At 43.6% G+C, this 16,468-nt stretch overlaps 1 protein-coding gene across 2 annotated transcripts in view; it reads right to left on the bottom strand.

The window, feature by feature from the left end:
• Positions 1 to 16,468, bottom strand: part of RNF170 (ring finger protein 170) — a 33,084-nt gene continuing 16,616 nt past the window's right edge. For both annotated transcript variants that reach the window (XM_010846391.1, XM_010846392.1), the window contains 4 exons: positions 16,264 to 16,372; positions 11,051 to 11,124; positions 6,948 to 7,058; positions 1 to 3,054 (listed from right to left, as the gene is read on the bottom strand). In XM_010846391.1, coding sequence (XP_010844693.1) covers positions 2,785 to 3,054; positions 6,948 to 7,058; positions 11,051 to 11,124; positions 16,264 to 16,372 — 564 coding nt within the window. In that variant the 3' untranslated portion in view covers positions 1 to 2,784. The remainder of the gene's footprint in view (positions 3,055 to 6,947; positions 7,059 to 11,050; positions 11,125 to 16,263; positions 16,373 to 16,468) is intronic.

Below are 16,468 nucleotides of genomic sequence, written 5' to 3' on the forward strand. Positions count from 1 at the left end.
TTAAATTTTACATATGTTGCTTTTATTCAAAAGAATAACTGCTTGACAAACTCTTAAATCACAAAGTTTGAAGCAAACTGTCAGTCCTCTGAAACACCTCTGTGAGGTAGGTATCTGCACAGCACAGGGACCACCACAGCCCTGTCCTGTGCTGCTTGCTTTCAGGTGCTGAGAACGGTGGTCGCTGGAACCACTGGTCTGGTGGGCGGTTAGACAACTGTCTCCTCCGTCTCGCGCCCCACAGAGCTGCCCAAGTTATCTGCTCGTGGGGTTGGACCATCTGTTTTTGTGAAAGTTACAGTATTATTGTTTATAAAAATCCAAATTGTTGCTTTGATTTATAAGCTCTAACTCTGAATCACAGAAGTACTACTATGATGTTTAAAATACTGATTGACTCTACCTGCTTTATATACTCAGATCCCTTTACATTTATCATCAGTGATCAATAAAGGTGACATAAGAAACAGGTCTAGAATTCGGAGATGCCGGCATGTCCCCTTTTCACTTTAGGAAGACTTCACACAGTGTCGTATGTTACAAAAGTTGGTACAATACACCTCTACCAGGAAAGCTGTAGAAGGAATTCCAGATATTACAATAAAAGCGTGGTAAGCATGGCACTTGAAGCAGAACACATGCACAGAAAATGAAATCCTTTAAAAAATGACACGGCTGTAGCCCCACACCAAATGTATAGTTGTTAGGAAATGCGTTTCGAGACTAGTAAATGGTGGTGTAACAAACTCCTACTCACTGCTTTCCAAGTCAGTGCAGCTGAAATGTTTCCCTATGAAATGTGCTACCCTGTGAGAATTAGACTGGCAACTGTAGAATCAGGATTCTTGTAGCTGTGATGTGTCATCTTTCTAGACCTTTCCTATTCCTACGTATGTTCCAAACGTCTTCCAAAGGATCCCAGTTTCTCCCCATGTAGGAATCCCCGGCATCTGATACCAGTGCAGTCACTTACTTGCGCCTGGCTTCAGACAAAAAAAAACCCTTTCATCTACATCAGGAGTTTCATCTGTGAAGAGGAAGGTAATGCCCTGCCTCCTTCACATAACTGTCTTGAGGGTAAAGTGAAAAGTGTGCAGGAAATTGCTTTAAATACAATGTGCTGTACTTAAGAATTTTGTTTTCCTCTCTGACAAGCAGCAGCTTGGTCTTAGGCCCAAATGACAAGATGCTGTTGTGGACATACCACCATTCAGCATCTCATCAGTTGACAGCACCTGGCTCACCTGAAGACTGGGACTGATCTACGTTTCTCCCCGTCTGTCCACGGTGAGGCCCCCTGACGTGTGGGTGGACAGGAAGACCAGCGGGGACTGCAGGGGGACAGCTGACGCTGCCCAAGCCCGGAGATCAGAGACCATCCTGTAGCCCAGGATATTCACTAGCGGTGCCCGCCGAGGGACTTCAGATGCCATAATACTTGTGGTTTTGATTCTTCGCAAACAGAAAACTGCAGAGGGGAGCTTAGCGACTTATGCTGTGGCCATCCAAACACCGAGATAACTCCCGTAACTCATTGCCTTCTGCACGAGGCCTGATGAATCTGGGCTACATCCTGCCATCTAGGAACAGTATTACAACAGTTTTCTGACAGAAAAATAACCAAATCTGTCAACCTGTTGCTACAGCCCACGTTAATTTCTCTAGTCAGATTTAAATCGTGCTCCTAGTACCCTTCTATAAGCATCCCTAGTGGCTCAGACAGTAAACAATCACCTGCAATTCAAGAGACCCAGGTTGTATCTTTAGGTTGGGAAGATCCTCTGGAGAAGGGAATGGCTACCCACTCCAGTATTCTTGCCTGGAGAATCCCATGGACAGAGGAGCCTGTTGGGCTACAGTCCATGGGGTCGCAAAAACTTGGACACGACCGAGCAACTAACACAAAGCAGGAAAGAGTCCCCTCCTGAGGTCTTTGGTGCTCACAGTCATGAGAACCACTTTCCCGAGGGAGGCACTGAGCTGCCATGTGTCTGCTGTATCACCCAGGTTCCTGAAGAACAAAATTCCCTTTAGAAGTTATTGAAACTTTTAAATGCTACTCCTATAAAAGGACCAAACTCTTACGGAAATGCCGTAACAGAATATCAAGTGTGCTGACTGGAGACAAATGTCTTACAGTTTGTTAATTCCTCTATTGATTAAGTGTTCTGTAAACCAAGATAATGAAATCAAATTAACAAAGTTCAAGTTTCTTCTTTCACTTTTAGCTGATAACAAAGAATTATATTGGAGTGGAAAAGCAGAACTGCTTCAAATGCACAAAAGTTAGCTAGTACTCAAAGAAACACTGACTTTTCCCCAATATCGTACAATATTTTATTGTAACAAAAATATTTTGGTGAGGCTCATAGCAGTATATTATCATGTAGGTACTCACTGAGAAGGATGAATCTGATAAACTTTACATCTGACAATATCCCACTAAATATTCAATTAATCTGAGTAATTTGGGGGGGGGCGCGGAGAAGATACAAGAAAAATAAGCATCCCATTTAATGTAATTCCATATTTTTCCACAGAGTTTATAGACAACACAGACTCAAGATACAGTTGTAAATCATTCTAATTCTAACCTTAATATTAGAATCTGCAACATGTAAAAATTCCAGTCATATATTGCTAGGTATTTGCCAAATGATAATCAAATGTTTGTCATAAAGTGGTTTTAAGCTCATCAGATAATATTCAGATGCTTCATACTGCCATGGTCCTTTTGTCTGATGTTATACATCAGCTCAGACGTTTTAGTAAACTCATGTTTTTTCATCTGTTTAGTCTCTGTGTTATTACTTCTCGATACATAATAGAGATGTAGATGAGCAACAAAAAGATGACAAAGAAATCATCGAGAAAGCCGAGAATTCCAAACAAGGCTTCGGGTACAAAATCTAGAGGTGATATAAGATAGAAAAACGCTCCCATCAAACAAAGTATTATCCTGATACGGAACATCCAGAAAAGGCCCCCGACTGAAAACATCTCTCTGAATGCATGCCTCAGTAAAGTGGGGAGGTCCATAATTCTTTCCATAATCTGGCAGAAGAAGAACAAATATTATGATTTGGTATGCAAGGTGTCAGACTTCAAAATAATACAATTTTCTTAAAATGTGCAGACAGTTATTAACATAAATGTAGGAGTTTCACATAATGATGGAATACCGTATTTTCTTACTCATTTTATTTAAAAAATAGTTCTTTGATTACTAGGTTTTTATAAAATAGGTCTTATTACAGATAACTGAAAAGCAATTAAAGTTATCAACAAACTTAAAATACAGGATACAGTATTAATAAAACAAAATTCAAGTCATCTCTACTTTGAGTTAGTAAAATAAACTAACAAAGAACCTGTGTGTAGCATTAAGCTGAGGCTTGAGCTCAAGTCTCAACTTTAAGGTTGGACAGATCTGGGTTTGAACTCAAACTCAATCCCTTATTAGCCAGGTGACCTTGAGGAAAGTTGTTTAACCTACTCGAGATAAGTCAGCATCTGAGTATATGCCACAAGGAATATTAAGAACTAGAAAAGATATTGTTATAAAAGACCTTTATAAATTCCCAGACAATATATATAGAACATATAAGTATATATATACATTATATAAATATACAGACACATCAACTTGGATGGCTCTGACCATCTAAGAGTATCAATGAAACTGATTTCCTTCTTAGGATGTTTATTCTGTTGAACTTGAGTTTAAGTGAATTACTAATTGCCACAATGATTTTTGGAATGCCAGGCCTTACCCTTATCTGGAAATGATTATTTTTCTGAATATATACAGACTAATAATTAGATTATATTTGCTCTGTAAATATACTGAAAACCACTGAATTATATACTTGAAACAGGTATGCTTTATGGCATGTAAATCACATGCAAATAAAGTTGTTTCAAAAAGAAAAGTACCCATGCCTATTTGTATGGCCTCGTGCAAGTCAGCTGACTATCTGACTGCAGACTTGTCGCTTGCTCTGTGCAGCTGCTGGCTGACTGTGCGACCCGCAAGGTCCTGTGTAGTGACGAGGCGCTCTTCAGTCACTCCCTTGAGGTCCCATTTCTGAGGGGCTGGGAGATGCAAGAGAAACTGGCCAGGGGAAGTACGTCACCTCCTGTGGTCATTCCACTGCCCACAGTTCACCTACTGCTAACCATCTGCATAAATATCATAAATCCAACACTAAGTATGTATTTTATTTGTTTAACAAGTGCCATCTAGGTTGAGAGGGAAATGGAGATGAAAATGGGAAGAAGTGAGCTAGTGATGAGAGAACAGTTTTAAAAACCCCACTAGATAAAATCTTATAACTCCTTTTGGAAAACTGATCACAAAACACAGGAATGGTGTTTTTTAGAACCACTTCCTATGTCAATTTTCTGTTCTCTATGGAAGAAGCTAATATTTAAAGCAAAACAGCTATACAGCTTTCACAAGGTCTATGTAAATTACTTCAAATATTCTAATGACCAGCTGATACATCCTTTGAATACTTCTTTGTCCTTTATCAGAGCTATTTTGTTCAGTTCTCATACTGTATCATTTACACAAAACCTGTAGTAATTAGACAAGAAAATATGAAATGGGCCATCAAGAAATATTTGTATATTAATCACAGTGTGACTCCAACTCTGAGGTAGAATACCAAACTAAGAGCTAAATGTCTTTACTAAATTGTAATTTCATCACACACCAAGCTTTCTTACTCATTAAGTATACATCTGACACACAGAAAATAATTGAGCAATGGTTTGCTTCACACTTTAAAATATCGATGAATATCTTTAAATGAATTTCTTTAACCTCAGTGGTAGTTCTTGAATTTGAAACACTGATTTTCAAAGAATCGTCCTAAGATGCCTCTGGAGGATATGTAAGAAAACTGCTGGATAAAAAACAGCAGAAGAGGCTCCCTTTTAAATACCCAAGGAGGATAGCCGTGACCTGGTCAAGTTTTTCTTGCAGCTTAGACGTCTAAAAGACTGGCCCATCACCATCCACAACAGGCAAACTGTGTATGCCTTTAAATGTACCTGCCGTCACAAATGAGGAACAGTACGTACATGGGAGCACAAGTCTACACAGGTGTTTAATACAGAGGTGTAGTGTCATTTCTATCTTAAGGATAACGCTAAGTTACGTGCTGCTAAGCTAAGTCGCTTCAGTCGTGTCCAGCTGTGCAACCCCATGGACTGTAGCCTACCAGGCTTCTCCATTCCTGGGATTCTCCAGGCAAGAACACTGGAGTGGGTGCCATTTCCTTCTCCAATGCAGGAAAGTGAAAAGTTAAAGTGAAGGCGCTCAGTTGTGTGTGACCCTCAGCGACCCCATGGACTGCAGCCTACCAGGCTCCTCCGTCCATGGGATCTTCCAGGCAAGAGTACTGGAGTGGGGTGCCATTGCCTTCTCTGAGTTAGACAGCATATTAAAAAGCAGAGACATTACTTTGCCAACAAGGTCCGTCTAGTCAAAGCTATGGTTTTTCCAGTGGTCATGTATGGATTTGAGAGTTGGACCATAAAGAAAGCTGAGTGCCAAAGAATTGATGCTTTTGAACTGTGGTGTTGGAGAAGACTCTTGAGAGTCCCTTGGACTGCAAGGAGATCCAACCAGTCCATTCTAAAGGAGATCAGCCCAGGGTGTTCATTGGAAGGACTGATGCTGAAGCTGAAACTCCAATACTCTGGCCACCTCACGCGAAGAGGTGACTCGTTGGAAAAGACCCTGATGCTGGGAGGGATTGGGGGCAGGAGGAGAAGGGGACGACAGAGGATGAGATGGCTGGATGGCATCACTGACTCGATGGACACGAGTTTGAGTGAACTCCGGGAGCTGGTGATGGACAGGGAGGCCATGCTGCAGTCCATGGGGTTGCAAAGAGTCAGACATGACTGAGCGACTGAACTGAACTGAACTGACTGAAGTTCTACAGACAGTAAGGCTGACCGTGTCCCAGGCACTGAGACTACAGTAGTGACTAAATAAACACGGCCCTCACCCTTGTGAACCGTGTCCTGAGAGAATGGTAATGAACAAGGTCGGAGGGCGAGGACAGAGACCACCCTGGTTGATGAGGGACAGCCTCTCCGAGGAATGTCTGTTTACGGACAACCCGAAGGATGAGAAGTCAGCCAGGAGACAAGCAGAGGGACATGCGTTCTGGGCAGTGCCCTTCACGTTACGTCTCGTGGCTGAAACGCCAGGAACATCCCGCTGGGATGCTCACTGAGCAGGTGGACGTCGGGGCCTAGAGCTTCCCGTATGGGTTTGTACTGAGTGTGTTCTGGGTTTTGAAGTACATATTCAGTCACACATGCACTTCTAGAATCCTCTGTTGCATTTGGAGAACACTGGGATGAGTCAGTAAAGTGTAAGTTTTTAATCTATCAGGTGCCTTTTGGGGGGAGGAGGGACAGCTGTAGAATTAACACAATTTCTTTTAAAAATTGAATGCTTTTAAATACCTGACATACGAAACCCTCAAAACTTAGGATTACTTAAGGAAACAATTCAAACAGGGTAAATAAACAGAGGAAACACGACTGTAAAACTCCCTCCAGAAGTTCTCAGTTATAAGTTTCCCATAAACAACCCCTATTAGAATCACGTAAGAGTCTGATAATTTTACCTTTCCCTGCAATGTTTTCTATTGCCTTTTTTTTGGCCGGTGTCACTTTCTTAACAAGTTTTATGATGCCATTTTTTTTTTTCCAAAAGTTTTATAATGCCATTTTTAAAAGATAAGAAAACTAGTCCTTGGGAGAACTCTAAACCAGTTGCTGTAACAACAATGATGAAGGTGAAGAATTTACCCAACACATCCAGACTTTTCACAGCTAGAGAGTATTTACTGGTAAATCTCACTTCACAAAAGACAAGTATCCCTGCACTCTAACTCTGCACCCACTGCAACATTACTTACAGATCTGGGCTGCCCTGAGAATCTCCGGTTATAATCACTGATATCCTGATGCAATGAGACAACATCCTGAGACTGGTCATTTTCACCAAATACTGGTAGCAGTAAAGTCACCTGGATATTACAGAAAAAAAAAAAAAGTTTGCACACCTTTCTGAAGCATTAATTTTTTTCGTCTTGTGTTAGTATTCAATAAAATGAGATAAGCTTCTGAATTCAGATTTTGCTCATTTCTTTTAACAAAGGCCACACAGGCGAGGAAAGTAAGTTATTGTTTCCTTACAATAAAATCCAATTCAAAATGTTTGCACTTCTGTAAAATAAAATGAACAATGGTTCAAAGGCTTTTCAATCCACACCAGGGAGCAAGTCAGTGGTTCTCTCTTTGGGCTAATGGATATTTGAAGATACAAGAACGATGAGAAAATACTCAGGAGCAAAGTGACATAAAAATATATATACTAATTATTTTGAAAGAGAAAAATTAGGGATTTCATCTTCAATTAAAATCATGACTCCTTATCCTCAGCGGCATCTGAATTCTTTGAATGCCACCAACCACAATACAGACATGAAGTTTCTGCATCCATCTCTACTATGATCAAAAGTGTAATACTTGACACTCTCGTATAAAGTATACATTTAACCCTGTTTCCTCTGTGGAGAGGTGAGGAGGATCACAAACGTCCTGGGGCTACATTTGGGTAATCTGAAGATGATGGAACCTCAAAAACAAGTACACTTAAAATGTAAGAGCTCCCAGAGAAATGGGAAGCGGTCAGGACAGATCTGGATTTCAATCATCTCACTGTGTTTTTGACCCTTCCTCAGCTGAGCTACAGAACCAGGACTTGACTGCTCAGATGCTTCCCAAGCAGCAAAACACAGGAGCCACTAAGAGAGAGCAGCAGGCGACAGGAACAGCAGCTGCAGGCGCTTGTTAATACACTGAATTCTTCACTGAACATTAACTGAGCACCTGCTCTGGGCCGGGCTTCCCTGGTGGCTCAGACAGTGAAGAATCCGCCGTGATGCAGGAGACCTGCGTTCGATCCCTGGGTCAGGAAGATCCCCTGGAGAAGGGAATGGCAACCCACTCCAGTATTCTTGCCTGGGAAATCCCATGGACAGAGGAGCTAGGTGGACTATAGTCCACGGGGTTACAAAGAGTCGGACTCTGAGCAGCTAACACTTACTCGGGCGAGGCAGTGTGCTAAATGCTAGACACACACACAAAAGTGAAACTGCGGCCTTGACCCTGGTGCTCACAGTCCCCTGGACAGAAGGCGAGGCAGGCTTGAACGCAACGGTCATAAAGCACTGGGGGAGCCGTTACAATGGTGCCAGAGGGCAAGGACCTCCTCTGTCTGGGGTGTGTAGAACGCCTGACATGCGGGCTTGCCCTAGGAACAGGGCTGGACCGCTGGTGTGTCAAGTGTGCACACCCAGGGGAAGCGCGTGAGCCTGTTGCGGTCATGGCAGCAGCGTGTGCGCGATCCCCAGTGAAGCAGGTGGTCAGGCAGGTGATGAAGGGGCCGCTTCCTCTGCAGTTGGGGAACCTACAAGCTACTGTATTACAAGAACTGTATCTCCAGCTTCTAGCCTCTAGTCGACGCAGGTGTGGTCCAAAGGATGCGAATATACATATGCCTTATGAAAAGCCACGGGGGGTGGCAGGAAGAGGGAACAGGTGCCGGAACTAGTCTTCCATGCAGACCTTTGGCCTGGCCTCCGTGTTGCTGGCAGAGATGAGAGGTGCGCCAGCAGGGAAGCTTCCGCATCGACCGCCTTGTGAAATCAGCCGGAGAGGTGGGACCAAAAAAATCACTTTTCTCCTAATCACATGGCAAAAAGGGCGACAGAGGCAGAATCTGGAGATGAAGAGGCAAGAAGAAAGGAGAGAAGGCCTTGAACCTCTGTCTCTCTGAACAAAAAAGAAAGAGGTGATGGTGGGGAGTGGTAAGCCAGAACGGCGGCTCAGAGGCACACACGTGTGTGTATGCTTCTGTTTGTGTTTCACAACACATTCTACATGGTTTTATATATACAACATCCAAAAATCAGGCAAAATCAAACAGTAATCTAGACGAGCATGCTGAGGCAATGAAACTATAAAGAAAATCAAGGAAATTGGACTGTTACAATAGTCCAATTAGGCTGGTCCAGATTAGGACTATTAGGGTAGTTAGAACAGCAGTCCTGACAGTCACATGGTGGTCACCTCTAGGAGAGAAAGGTGGCGAGGGTGGGGCAGAGACTTGGACGAGGTACTGCAGAGGCTTCTGGGGCTGCAGCCAGTCTCCAGTTCTTCATCAAGGCGGTGGTTACTCTGTTCAGTTCAGTCGCTCGGTCGTGTCCGACTCTTTGCGACCCATGGATTGCAGCATGCCAGGCCTCCCTGTCCATCACCAACTCCCGGAGTTTACCCAAACTCATGTCCATCAAGTTGGTGATGCCATCCAACCATCTCATCCCCTTCTCCTGCCTTCATTCTTTCCCAGCATCAGGGTCTTTTCCAATGAGTCAGTTCCCCACACCAGGTGGCCAAAGTACTGGAGTTCCAGTTTCAGCATCAATCCTTCCAATGAATATTCAGGACTAATTTCCTTTAGGATGGACTGGCTGGATCTCCTTGCAGTCCAAGGGACTCTCAAGAGTCTTCTCCAACACTACAGTTCAAAAGCATCAATTCTTTGGTGCTCAGCTTTCTTTATGGTCCAACTCTCACATCCATACATGAATACTGGAAAAACCATAGCCTTGGCTAGACGGACCTTTGTTGGTTACTCAGGTGTGGCTTTGTGGTAAGTCAGTGAGCTGTACTTTATTTTGTGTGCTTTTCTGTATGTCTGTTAGAGTTGGCAAAGAATTTTTGGAAACCTGTTGCTCCTTCTCTGGTTCTGTTCTGTGGTCTGTCTGGGTTGACGGCTTTCCTGTCTCAGTGGGGCTGCCAAAGGGAGCAAATGGAGGTGCTCAAGTCTGGCTGCTCGACTTGGAAGCTCTTTGTCCTGGTCAGGACTTCCATTTGCCCTGGAAGACCTCCCACACGTTCAGGACTCATTTTCAGGCATGTATTTTAAATGAAAAATTAAATAAAGGAAAATTTGAAAAACCACGTACGACTGATAGAACACCCCACTTTGCTATATTTATTAATTGTAAAACAAAGAACTTCAGTTTCTCAGAGTTTTCAGTATTTTGTATCTCCGGTGTGTCAAAGGAATGGAGACCATTTGGTGCATCTCACGTATCCTAACATTTCCGCCTTAAATATGTGTTTATAAAAGCCTTCCTCCTAATGTAGCTTCTGTATCAACTAGGATGGTCTAATCTGTTCTGATGATGCAATGTGGTTGTTGTTGCCAAAAGAGACTTTTTCAAAAAAGTATTGTTCATCATTTAAAGCTATCTGGATCCTCACCATGGAAGGGGAGATGAAAAATAAAGTACAACCAAAAACTAGTTTTTTTTTCAAAAGAGGTCTATGTGGGGAATATTTGCTTAAGCCTGATTGCTAGTTCAGTTATTCCTTTGCTGGAGTTACAGCAAAGACTTCTTAGGATTTGGAGTGTGGGGTGGGGGACTCATTTACCAGTTTTTTGTCTCACAACAACTAAAGGGATATCAAAGGGAATTCCCTTCTTTGGGGCATCTTACAGACATTTAACAAAAATAACGGAGAAACATCACAGAAGCTTTGGATAAATGAAGTCCTGTTAAAAATATAAGAATAATTCAAGAGTCAGATACAGAAACTATATAATCGTGTCCGACTCTTTATGACCCCATGGACTATACAGTCCATAGAATTCTCCAGATCATAATACTGGAGTGGGTAGCCTTTCCCTTCTCCAGGGGATCTTCCCAACCTGGGGCTCAGGCCCAGGTCTCCCACACTGAAGGCAGATTCTTTACCAGCTGAGATACCAGGGAAGCCCAAGAATACTGCAGTGAGTAGCTGATGCTTTCTTCAGCAGATCTTCTCAACTCAGGAATTGAACTGGGGTCTCCTGCATTGCAGGCGATTCTTTACCAGCTGAGCCACAGGGAAGCCCAATTTATAAAATGGACTTGTATAAATGATGTTTTCTGGACACCAACATTACCGTTTGTCTACAGATCGGACAACTGATGGCCCCAAGCCACGAACCGTATCTCCAGTATGCAACAATGCAGGTACCTAATGGGAAGAAAACATCAATACTGATGTTGTTAAGTCCATATATCCCAAGAAAGTTTCATATATTTGAAATATTTTAACAACATCACCTACTTTAGAATGTTTTTTACTTCATCCAACCAACTCTTCAGGCAAATTCAAATCTAATAACAATTCCTAGCCACTGAAATACATTTTAATTTAAATTACAAGCTATGATACAAGCATTTTTATAATCAAAAGCAAGCATGAAGCCAGAGTCTATAAAACTCTTAGAGGAAAACATAGGCAGAACACTCTGACATAAATCGCAACAAGTCCTCTTTGACCCACCTCCTAGAGTAATGGAAATAAAGACAAAAATAAACCAATGGGACCTAGTTAAACATAAAAGCTTTTGCACAGCAAGAGGAAAAGAAAACCTTCAGAACAGGAGAAAATAATTGCAAACGAAGCAACTGATGATTGCTCTACAAAACATACAAGCAGCTCATGCAGCTCAGTTATCAGAAAAACGAACCCAATCAAAACATGGGCAGTAGATCTAAACAGACACTTCTCCAAAGAAATATATACAGATGGCCAACAAACACATGAAAAGATGCTCAACATCACTCATTATTAAGAGAAATGCAAATCAAAACTATGGTGAGGTATCACCTCATACCAGTCAGAACGGTCATCGTCAAAAATACTACAAACATTTAATGCAGGCGAGGAGGTGGGGGAAAGGGAACCCTCCGCACTGTTGGTGGGAAGGTAAACTGATACAGCTTCTATGGAGAACAGTATGAAGACTGCTTAAAAAAACAGACAAAAAACTAGGATTAAACTACCATATGACCCAGCAATCCCACTACTGGGCGTATACCCTGGGAAATCATAATTGAAAATGACACATGTAACCCCACGATCAGAGCAGCACTATTTACAACAGCTAGGACATGGAAGCAACCTAGATGTCCATCAACAGACGAATAGATAAAGAAGCTGTGGTACATACATATATAGAATGGAGTATTACATTTGAGTCAGTTCTAGTGAGGTGGATGAACCTTGAGCCTGTTACACGTAGTGAAGTAAGTAAAAAAGACAAAGATCGTATATTAATACATATATATGGAATCTAGAAAAATGGTACCGATGAACCTACATGCAGGGCAGGAACAGAGATGCCGACGTAGAGAAATGACCCGTGGGCACGGCGTGGGAAGGATGGGCCAAACTGAGACAGTAGCACTGACATATACACAGCACCATGTGTGAACTCGATAGCGAGGGGAAAACTGCTGCAATCGCAGGGAACCCAGCTGGGTGCTCTGTGATGACCTCATGCGGTGTGATGAGGGGAAGGCAGGAGGCTCAGAAGGGAGGAAATGCACGTATCTATACGGCTGACTCACGCTGTTGAATAGCAGAAACCAATATAACGTTGTAAAGCAATTATCTTCCAATTAAAAAAAAAGCAAGCGTAAACTGCTTCAGTGCTGTAAGGCTTAACAGAAAGTATTGCATTTCTTATGCAAAATAAATAACTGAACATGATTGTAAACATGATAACTGACAAATCGGTGTCAACTTTCCATTCCAAATTTGATGCATGTGTTCTAAAAACACAAGTTCCATATTTTTAAAAGTTTAGAAAACCAAGATGCTTAAGTAACAGTAACTAGGTAATATGAATAAGGAACCAAAGGATACAAAGATTACATGCTTCCTGCCCAAATAAAGTTCATAATCCAGTTAAGTAATTGAGTCAGTTTTTATACTGGATGGATTGGACTTCTCGTGTCGACAAGCAGTGAAACAGGTAAACACAGCCTAATGGGAGGATTTACAGACTCTAAAAAGTGGTGGTCACTGAGCTCCGTGTATGTGCACTGAAGCTCAGACTAGTACCAAACAAAGAAGGAACATTTTTTAACACTGGCTGACGTTTACGGAGCCAGTTCATGTTCTTCTCTGCAGGCTCCCGTTTCTCGGATTGTCCAGGTTCCACTGTGCATCTGAACTAAGTGCTTCCTGGTTTCTGCTAAAGTCTTCTGTTTTCTTCCTCTCACCTCAGCCACCCAGCTTAGCCCTCTGTGTTCCTCGTTCTGATTCTTCCAGATCAACCACATGTCCACAATTCAGAGCGAGCACTGACAAGTGGACTGAGGATACCAATGCAACACACTCAAATCAATCAGAAGGTCGTTGAATCCTGAACTGTGTCATGTTAACTTTCGATACACAAGGAATACAGAATTTGAACCCAACTTTGTGGGATCAGTAAGATTCAGTTCGGCAGAACACAGGAGGGAGGATGCTCCAGGTTTTATAGTAAAAAAAAGAGTACGTGCCAGAGGCAGAAACAGTGGTACCTGAGGGGTCTGGTGAGCAAGCCAACGGCTGAAGCCTCGGCTGGCCCACCTGGATGTTAGTGACTGTGGGGGAAACTGGTTCAACAATGTAAAGATGAATTTAAATGCCAAACCGCCTATATCTGGGATCTTCTGCTCTTAGTGCTGTGTTAGATAATATTTACTAAATACCCTGAGCAATCTAATGTCATATGGAATCTACGTGAAAGCAAAGGATCATAATCTGTGAGTATTTCCACCATCGGTAATGACACCTCAGATCTATCTAGTACCTTTTCACCCACAAAGTCCAGTGTGCTTTGACACATGTTGACTGATTTAATCTTATTTCCACAAATTGGAATGTAGGCGTCCTTGTTTGCACATTACGTAACGGCCGCTCACCTACGCTGGAAAACTATGGGCCAACTAATCAGACACTTGGTTCACACACATCTGCTGGGATGTGCCTGATGCTTTTTCTTGCTTCCTCAACTTTTCTCCTCTTTAAACGGGAGATCCGGGACATCCCTGTGGTCCAGAGGGTAAGATTTCACCTTCCAATGCAGAGGGTGTGGGTTCAAACCCTGGTTGGGGAGGATTGGCCACATGCCTAGTGGCCAAAAAGAACCAGAATGTACACCACAGGAGCTATATTGTAACAAACTCAATCAAGACTTCAAAAATAGTCCACATTAAAAAAAAAAAAAGTTAAAAAATAAATAAATAAAAGGGCGATCCACCTCAACTGGATGACAGGAGAGATGACTCAATGACCTGAAGTCAGGCCACCATCTCTGCAGATCTGCTTATTTTGTAAAATGGGAATGAGACCCCACAAGATCACCGGAGAATTAAATACAATAACGTGGGTTACAAATGCAAGGAAGGGGACATGGGGGGCTGTTGGTACCCTTGGCTCTGTAAAGGCTCAGAACCGTAGTTCACACACGGAGCTGAGCGGGAGTGCCCTCACACACCTCATACCAACATCCTTGAACTGCTGTTCCAAGCAACACATTCCTGTTTACTGTGAGGTTGAATAACTAGGTGCTGTTTTTTTCTCTTTTTTTAACCTTTGGACCCACAGACAGTAAATAAATCTGTCCAACAAGTAGAGCAGGGTAAGAGGAGGAGTCTAACCTATTACCTCAGACCCAGAGGTAAAAACCAAGCGCACAGCACAGCCATCTTTCGGCTGCCGGGTTATCTGCTCAGTGAATCGCCAGAGCCTGGCCTGGCAAACAGACTCCATTTAGCCAGCCAGACCTCCCAGATTCCCAGGCTGGCCTGGGGTCCTGGGCAAGAGGACATCAATGTGGTCAATGTGTCAACGTGGTGACATCAACGTGGCCGGGGCCACGGCCAGACTCAGCGAGGGGCTCCAGCTGACAAGGACCAGCGACCAGAGCTCCGAGCAGGGAGCAGCTGTTTTCTCTGATGACCGTTTAATTCCCCCCACCCCTCTGATTGTGCATTACTTTGCTGCTCACCAGCATTTCCAACAGATAACTAAGGATACACACTGAAATAGTGTTTTACAATTCAGTAGCTCCTTAAGGCTAAAACTTGAGGGAAGAGGCTGAAATTAACGGATGAGGCAATAATAGTCTGGCAAGCACCACCGGAAGGAGCACGAGGCACAGAGAACCCTGCGTCACCTGGACAGGTTCCAGACTCTACTTCACCCCCAACAGCGTCAAGAGGAACACGGTACACCTCAGAATTCTGAATCTCAGACAAAAGATACAAAGGGGCGAGGGCAATACGCAGATCAACGTACGATACAGTTTTAATCAGTCTGGACGCAGAAGCTGGGTACAGCCTGGGAGCGATCAGAACCCTATCTTGGTTCAAATGGAAACAGTCTCAATAAAAATCAGATCTAGTGATGACAGAAACCTTAAGTAGAGAGTCGCGGTATAAACCAGTGATCATGCAGAATTCGGCCCTGGCTTTGACATTAGACCAGGTTTAAAACCGAGCTCTGTCCGCCTGCAGCTGGGATGCCCTTTGCCAAACCTCAGCACAGCTGCACCTCAGTCTCCTCGTCTGTGGGCTTGGAGGAGACGCGGGTATGTTGTGTCCAGCACACAGCAGGCACGGAATAACTGAACTTCCCCCATCTCCCGTGACCACAGCCAGCAAACAGCTACAGGATACCCCACTGCTCTTGATGAACTCTTTCTGGAAGGTCGGGAAGAACATTCAGGGGTAGACAGCACCCACCCCCAGACTAAGGGTGACATCAATGTCTCCTCTCGTTCCTCCACATGCTCCAGGGTTACCGAGCCTCTGGGGGGGTCATGCAGGAACAGAGGGAAGAACCTTTGCATCGACTCAGAGTGAGAAAGGGGTAGCAGAGCCAAGAAAAGGTCTCGGGCAAGGTCCCTGAGAGAAGACCCTTCCTGACCCTTTGGAAAGAAGTAACAAACGAAGACACCTGAAAGGTGATGAGAAGAGGGCTTCAGCGACTCCCTTGTGGTGCTGATACACTTACTATTCAAAGAAACACAGTGCTGTTTACTGGGGAGGTGAATAACTAGGTTTTTTTTTTTAAGCCCACAGACACTCAATAAAAGTTGCTGACAAGGAGAGTAAAGATCCCAGAAGCAATCCATCCTACTCATAAAAATACAGACGGTGGCGGAGAGCAAATTAGGACTCGCGCGCGCGCGCACGCACACACACAGGACTCGCGCGCGCGCGCGCACACACACACACACACACACACACACACGCACACACACGCGCGCGCACACACACGCCTCGGTCTAAACAGTCCCTTTTACCCAGAGGAGCAGCACCGTTTGCTTACCGCAAAAGAGATGTCCACAGTTGGTCTCCACGGGGAGGGAAGCTTGGTGTAAGCAGATCGGACAGTACATGTCAGTGTAGAACTGCTGTCGGGTGGCAGCAGGTGCATCCTGGTGAGAAAAACGCGCGCACGTTGAGACACGACACACATGGGCATTGCAAAATCAGCTGCTTGCTCAAGCACACTTGAGGATACAGTCAGGACT

Source organism: Bison bison, unplaced genomic scaffold (assembly GCF_000754665.1).
Source record: "Bison bison bison isolate TAMUID 2011002044 unplaced genomic scaffold, Bison_UMD1.0 scf7180017864236, whole genome shotgun sequence".
Classification (NCBI taxonomy): Eukaryota; Metazoa; Chordata; class Mammalia; order Artiodactyla; family Bovidae; genus Bison; species Bison bison.